At 37.3% G+C, this 8,074-nt stretch overlaps 2 protein-coding genes across 2 annotated transcripts in view; one reads left to right on the forward strand and one right to left on the reverse strand.

Moving 5' to 3' along the window:
* Positions 1 to 2,412, forward strand: part of LOC108630144 (acyl-CoA Delta(11) desaturase) — a 21,124-nt gene extending 18,712 nt beyond the window's left edge. Inside the window, 1 exon segment of the mRNA XM_085342327.1 lies at positions 8 to 2,412. Coding sequence (XP_085198453.1) covers positions 8 to 394 — 387 coding nt within the window. The 3' untranslated portion in view covers positions 395 to 2,412.
* A 371-nt stretch (positions 2,413 to 2,783) lies between these two features.
* Positions 2,784 to 7,752, reverse strand: LOC108630145 (acyl-CoA Delta(11) desaturase). The gene is made up of 6 exons (XM_018033215.2): positions 7,615 to 7,752; positions 7,119 to 7,368; positions 5,633 to 5,763; positions 4,116 to 4,321; positions 3,857 to 4,039; positions 2,784 to 3,349 (listed from the first exon to the last, which is right to left on the reverse strand). The coding sequence occupies exons 2-6, from the start codon at positions 7,252 to 7,254 to the stop codon at positions 3,040 to 3,042; spliced, it is 966 nt and encodes a 321-aa protein (XP_017888704.1). The 5' UTR covers positions 7,255 to 7,368; positions 7,615 to 7,752; the 3' UTR covers positions 2,784 to 3,039.
* Between the last annotated feature and the right edge of the window lie 322 nt (positions 7,753 to 8,074).

Here is an 8,074-nt window from a genome sequence, read left to right on the forward strand (position 1 = left end):
TTCTTAGTATTATATAATATCTGTTCGGATCCTTTACGAAATATATATTGATCGAACCCTGTGACTATTTTTCAGATTCATCAACCCTGCGCAGAACATTGGAGTTGCGTTGACGGCGTTAGGCGAGGGTTGGCACAACTACCACCACGTGTTCCCGTGGGATTACAAGACCGCCGAACTGGGAAACTACAAATACAACATCACAACTGCTTTCATCGATATGTGCGCGAAACTCGGCCTCGCGTACGACATGAAATACGTGCCGAAAGACGTTGTTAAGAAGCGAGTGGAGAGAACCGGCGACGGTAGCCACGAACTGTGGGGTTGGGGTGACAAGGACCAGACTCAGGAGCAGATAGACCAGACGGTCGTGATCAACGGCAAAAAGGATTGAAGACGCGTGCCGGGCTGGATTGTTCGTGCGTTTCGGTTCAGTCGAAGAAACGACCAACGTCCCACCGTCTATTCTTTGTACAGTGTTTCTTAGGGTACGGGCCCTACCGTGATAACCAATTATTAATAGTTCGAGTCATCATTTAATATCCCTTATCCCCTTCCTTTTTGGTCGCAGGTTATCGTTTCGGTTATATTCGAGTTCTATCAGAACTATTCTAGTATGTTCCTTGAAAAATATTTATATGATACATGTATATGTATATATGGTGTACGATACGCACTATGGTCCGTATTTGACAATGGAAATCTTTAATCAGCATCGTTTCCAACGAATGTTTATTACAAGCTGTAGCCGATGTCACACGAATTCGTGCGCGGTCCATCCAGAAATTGAAAACCGAATCTCTTTCGACCGTAAAAGGTCCACGGGACAAGTAAACACTTGACAAATAATGGCTCTGATGCAATTTAAGCGTGAACTCCCGTGCGACGTCGGGTTCAGTACAAGTGAAGAACGCAGTGTTATATACGGTGGTATGAATATTTCGTGCGGAATAAGAACTTTTTTATTACTCTCGTGGGAGAATGTAGCCGAATACGATTGATTCGTTAAGGTCATTTGGCTGGTTCTAAATGTCCACGTACACAGTGATCCCGAAGGAGAAGAAGATCGGACGTCGTGGCCAGTAAATTTGTTATTGAACGAACCGATGACGTTACTCCGAGGCAGCCGATAGTCTCCGAAGCTTGTCCAAAACTCGCTAGACTTCCGCGCAGTAATGAATAATTTAATCCCGTTCTCTCTTATTCGCGCGAATCAAAATATCTTTGAGTCTCAATCGAGTCACCTAGGAATATGTTTCAATTGCTAAATACCAAAAGACTAAACACATTCCGTGAGTCAGCAAACACTTATATTTTCATACCCTTGCAATCGGGCCGGGTTGAAAATATTCCAATCGGCAAAATTCACTTACAATTCTATTTTGCTATATATAATCGTTTTCGTTTTTTGCCGTTACGTATTAATTTGCGTTACTTATGTAGTTTTCATCGTTTCACCTACCATTGAAGATATTAATCCATACTAATATTAATCTCTTTATCATTCACACGTGCTTCATCTTTACTCATCTATATCGATCATCGAAGTAAGGGGACGTATTTTCTTGCCCCTCTTGTCTCGTCTTATCATTCCTAGAAAGCGGAAGCTAGCGAAGAACGCGAAACAGGCGGGGTTACTGCTGTTTCTTCTTCAATCCTCTATCCTTCCTTTACCAGATTCTCGAAATACATTACAATATTCTCGTTAATCGTTTGTTATGTAATGGGATGCCGAAGGTTTCTTTTCTAACGATGTCCAATTTGTTTTTGGAATTAATTATGATTTCTAGAGGAAACGAGTGAAGGAAAAAATCTGTAATTAATAGTATACGATTATCGCAGTAAAAATAAAGCTAACAAGTGGTACCTGACAGTTTGACGTGTTTAAGGGTTGAAATCAAAATTGAAGTACCTTTGCTAAACTTTCCTCGCAAGTATGGTAAAGAAACCAATGCTAAAGATATTTGCTGTGGCAAAAGAGGATTTGAATAATTAATTTAAAAAATGAAACGAATATATCGGAGATTATACGTTATCTTTAAGAGGAAGATATATATGTTGTATTTAAGGGAAAAATACACTGTACGATTTAAGCTTGTACATTTCTACAATTATTCGATTATTTGATTGTAAAGAAATATTGGGAGAAATAAAGAAAATGTCAAGGGACGATGGTTTTCTACACAGAGGGGAGGAAATTAAAATTATTTTCTCTAATAGCTAGATACAAATTATACATGCTAACGTGTTATATGTATATCAGTATGCAGTTTGATCGATTTCTGTGTACGTCATGGGACGAGAATTGTAGATGGGAAAGTTTCGTTTATTTATTTTTCATTAACTATCAACTGAAGCATTGTATAATCAAAAGTTTGGGTTTAATAAAGATGCAGTGTAGAACGAACATAATCAACTGTATTCTTATTGAGATCTTTACAAAATCTTGTCTTTCAATTGTAACAAATATAATTTATATTTGTAATAAAGATTTATATTAATTCGAAAGGTTGCTTTTTGTTTGTGAGAAACACGAAATATAACACAGAGCCTCAGAAGGAGACGTTAGAAAAATATTAGATTACCCGGAAGGTTCGGTGGGTGGATTAGGTCAGGTCTGAGTACATCTGAAAAATTCAAAAGAAATTTCAGGCATTTCTACAAAATTATTATGTGTGATTATGTTTATATTTAATGAACCAAGTCTTACAAAGTGAAGCAAAAATTGCAGTTACTACGTTTTGGATTTTAAGCAATTATGTTCTGAATAAAATAAGGATCAGATCGCCCTGCAATGTACCATACATTGAAACAAATTTTGTCTTCTCTAAGAATTGCGTACAATCGAATGGATATTTTTCACTATTATTACGGATAGAGTCTTCAAATTGGATAAAAGATGGAGAGAAAGAACGTAGAACAATGATTGAATTTCTTCATATTTCCATAAAAATCGGTATGAACTTTCCGACTATCATGCTCTAGTAATGGGATAACGATGATGACGATTGAGAAAAGAAAAGAAGATTGAGCCAAGGTTTAATGACGCGGTATTATCCTGGTCTTCTTCGCGTTGTACTTGGACAATTCTTCGAGCTCATTGAGACCATTTTCAAGGGTCAACTTCTTTTTCGCCATTTGGTGAAGCATATCTCTGATATCCTCGGTCTCAGACGTACGCAAGTAATCCACCATGCCGAGCTCGTTCCACATTTTAATGAAGAACGTGGCTACGCCGCTGTCGTAAGTACCGTACTCGCCGCATTTCCAGTCCCACGGGATCATGTAATGGTACGCCGGCCAAAACGAATGAGTAATGAAAAACAAACTGATGCTGTCTGGTGGTATCCTGAAATTACGAGCAGAATTAAAGAATTCTACATTTTACATTGAACAATTTTATAAAATTAAACGATTCTACATTAAACAATTAAACAAACGAAAGAAAAGAGGCGACCGATTTGAAGTACATTTTTATTTAGATAAATAACAAAATATTTTTGTAATATTCACTACAGTTTGAGAAGCTGGAGTTTCCATAGCAAAAACGAGTCCGGAAGCAGAAACGTTCTATCACCGTTTTAAAAAAGTAGCAATTTTTGTAAAAATGCATGATTTTAAAATCGACAGGTATAGAAGGGTTCCCAAACCAATTTTTGTACTCATACTTTTTTAATAGTCGTAAATCATAGTTGAAGTTTGAAGAAACTGCAGACGCGAGTATTTTACTATTTTTTTAAAAAAAGTTCAGGTGGAATGAATTCCTTGACCATCGATGACGACAGTGCCGTGAGCACTAGGCATCTTGACGAAAAGTTTAAATAGCAAACTGAGAGTATCTGAAATTAGCATTAACTTTTTCCCTTCAAGGCTCCAGATGAGTCGCGAGCTGGCCACGAGCCAAGATATATTCGTCGTGATCGCGAATCGTAGCAAGCCGGTGATTACTATAGCTCCGGACAGCGATTCGTCCCAGTACTCCAAGGGCGCGTTCACTGGTAGCAGTATACCGAATATTCCGAACAGCAGCCAGTAGAACCTTCGACATTAAATTGGCACTCTTTTCACAAACTGTTTCCAGTGCATATGAACGTGAGAAAATACACGGATCTTACTTCTTCTGGAACCAGACGTAGCCGTCTTGTTCGACGTCTCGCATATCTATAAGACGTATCATTTCATCGTAATCCATGTGCCAACTCAGCACATTGGCCATGAAGTGACTGTACAAAAATCCTTTTTTGTGATTGAAAGGATCCTTGTCTGTCCCATAGTATTTGTGATGGAGCCTGTGGTAGAGTACCCAGTCGTATATCGGTCCCTGTAAACGATGCATAATGATATTAATAAAAAAAAGGATTAAAATCGTACCAGGACTGCATATTTCTTAATTAACGCTTAAATTTCTATAAATCTCTATCGATAATCAGAAAATTCTTTAATTACGAATTAAAATAAAAATAAATCCGAATGACAAAATCTAAAAGAATGTATGAATTAATAACAGGAGTGAACCAGAGGATAGTAGATGGTGGGACAAAATATACAGAGAAGAAAGGGAAGCTATTAAGAGACGAGAAACAAGTTTATTATCATGTTCCATCCTTTTCAAGGCCGAAAGATATGAAATAAAAGATTAATACTGCTCATTCATCTGCAACCCTAAATTGCAGTGAAGTTAATGGGCGATGTTCCAGATTCTCGACCCACGTGAGATACGTACCACTCCTGCGATGGTGTGGCACAGCATTAGGAACAACCTGAGGGGCCACGCAGCCTCGAATGCCCTGTGGGTCCAAAACCTATGAGCGCCTACTGTCACCCCGAGATACGCCAGAATTGTTAACAGTAGAGCTATAATATTAATTAGTAAAAGAACATGAATATGTATTATAAAAAAAGAGGAATTCTTGTATAAGTAGATTCTAGGCCAAATTATATACAGTGTATATTTATACTAAATTATGAACTGTTACGCATTTAAGGGATTTAAATTCAAAAGAATGTATCATATTGATATGCAAAAATATACGAAATATCTTGCTACTCATTTGTGGTATGTAAATCATTTTCGTCGAAGGCCAATGTCTTTTCGCTTATTGTAGCCATATTATTTCAAATTCTCAGGGGTATAGTAAATGCCCTAATTTCTGTTTACGTCATAATTTTTATTCACTTATCTTTAACCCATTTGCATTATTAGCGTATATATGCGCTCAATTTTGCGAAAGTTCTGCAAGGGACCGGGCCGAGGTACGTTCCCTCACCACAATAGTACCAAACATTTTGCCCCGTACAGCCAAGCGTAGACACGCAAAGCAGTACGCCGCGCAATACTTAGAGCTTTATAATGCAAGTACGCGTTACTTCTTTAATTAGATTGAATTAGATCATTCAGCCTGTGCATACAGTGAGGAGTGAATATGCTTGAAACCGGNGTGGGACAAAATATACAGAGAAGAAAGGGAAGCTATTAAGAGACGCGAGAAACAAGTTTATTATCATGTTCCATCCTTTTCAAGGCCGAAAGATATGAAATAAAAGATTAATACTGCTCATTCATCTGCAACCCTAAATTGCAGTGAAGTTAATGGGCGATGTTCCAGATTCTCGACCCACGTGAGATACGTACCACTCCTGCGATGGTGTGGCACAGCATTAGGAACAACCTGAGGGGCCACGCAGCCTCGAATGCCCTGTGGGTCCAAAACCTATGAGCGCCTACTGTCACCCCGAGATACGCCAGAATTGTTAACAGTAGAGCTATAATATTAATTAGTAAAAGAACATGAATATGTATTATAAAAAAAGAGGAATTCTTGTATAAGTAGATTCTAGGCCAAATTATATACAGTGTATATTTATACTAAATTATGAACTGTTACGCATTTAAGGGATTTAAATTCAAAAGAATGTATCATATTGATATGCAAAAATATACGAAATATCTTGCTACTCATTTGTGGTATGTAAATCATTTTCGTCGAAGGCCAATGTCTTTTCGCTTATTGTAGCCATATTATTTCAAATTCTCAGGGGTATAGTAAATGCCCTAATTTCTGTTTACGTCATAATTTTTATTCACTTATCTTTAACCCATTTGCATTATTAGCGTATATATGCGCTCAATTTTGCGAAAGTTCTGCAAGGGACCGGGCCGAGGTACGTTCCCTCACCACAATAGTACCAAACATTTTGCCCCGTACAGCCAAGCGTAGACACGCAAAGCAGTACGCCGCGCAATACTTAGAGCTTTATAATGCAAGTACGCGTTACTTCTTTAATTAGATTGAATTAGATCATTCAGCCTGTGCATACAGTGAGGAGTGAATATGCTTGAAACCGGTCTGAAGAGAATTCATAGAGTTAGTATAGATAGAGTAGGCAAGCCCGGTAGGTAGGCGTCCGGTGAATAAAAAGAAAGGAAATTGGATTTGGTGGTGCTATCTTTCTCTCACGACGAAACAGAGAAGAAATAATAATACCAATTTCGTTTTTTCTCTCTTTCTATCGATGTGATGTTTCCACTTACACGCGCGCCTATGTCTTGCCTACTCTATCTATACTAACTCTATGAGAGAATTACGTTTGATTTCAGATCGCGAAATGCCAATTTCACTTCATATAAAATTTTTCCGACCACCAACCAATTCACCACCTCAAACTGATTGGAACTTACAATTAGATGTATTAATTGTGTGATGATGGAAGTGAATACTTCCTTATAATGAAATGGGATAACATTTGCATCACAAGCGCATATACATATGTATGTGTGGAACTTTACTGGTCATTATCACGAAAACGCAGATATGCGCGCTAGTTTGAAACAATTAAATACTAGTTACGTACATGAAAATAAAATAAATTTTTCAATTGGAGATTAAATATAATGAAAATCATATTGTAAAAACAAGTTTTAATTTTCGAAACATTTAAAATGATCATTCAATTATTCTTGAAATTTTGCCGATTCGGACCAATTTCGCACTTTTTCGGATGATGCAAATGGGATAAACCAGCGATTAGGAATTGCTACGTAAACAGAAATTGGGGTACTTACTATACACAATGAACTAGAACATTGCTGTTTCTTTGGACTTTGGAATGAAACTTACTGAAGAATACGGTCATCCATTTAGCGCTGGTGAGTGCAAACCAGAAGCCGTATAGTCCGAGAACGTGGAGATGGATGTACCACAAAATAACCGCCCATTGCATCTCCTTGTTTTTCACTGATTTCTTCTCCGACATTTTCCCAACTCTGTGGTGAATAACGAGACCACGCACTTCCCTTTGCTACGACGTAGGAATCTTCTACTCACTTGTTCTCGATCCAGACACGTTTCAAACTTTCAGCTACTCATACTGTATAAATAAAAATCGTGCCAATAGAACTCGTTAGAAATGGAGGTAATGAAAAACGTGAAACGAAAACGTGATTCGTGAATCGAATCTACGCTAGTGAAAATCGTAAACGAGATTCTGTCTAGATTCTGATCTGTTTGAATCGACGATCTATTGCACAGTCACAGGGTTTTGCAATATACAGGATTTAGGTATAATAAGAAGGAAAGGAAACGAATAATCGTATCGCGTTTTGAGAACGTATACCTGGCTGTCCACGTGAGACGATGCAAGCTTCTGAGTGATCCGAAAACAACTACTTAAACTAATGCCGGCCGCGAACCTCTTCGATTAACCCTGTGGCCTCAGTTCGAATTTCATTAATGCCCAACAATTTACACCGTCATTTCCTTCTGTTCCTGCGTTCTCTTGTGTTGCAAACTTAAATTCTATTCATTCTTGATCGAAAAGACGTATTGTTGAACGCCGATGACTGTGACCATTAAACGGCGCTTGATTTTTATGTCGCACTGTTTTTATATTTATTATTAATATTAATAATATTCAAAACTTATTGGTGTACAGTAATAAATTAAAGTGAAATTAAATATAACAAATCATTAGATTATCATATTATATTTCATATATTCATTATATCATATTATTATTAGAAGGTTTTTAAAATCTTTTTAAAAAAGCTACAGATTATAATCGTTTATGCTTAAAA

This window comes from Ceratina calcarata, unplaced genomic scaffold (assembly GCF_001652005.2).
Source record: "Ceratina calcarata isolate Rehan_Ccalc_2016 unplaced genomic scaffold, ASM165200v1 scaffold7.2, whole genome shotgun sequence".
Taxonomy (NCBI): domain Eukaryota; kingdom Metazoa; phylum Arthropoda; class Insecta; order Hymenoptera; family Apidae; genus Ceratina; species Ceratina calcarata.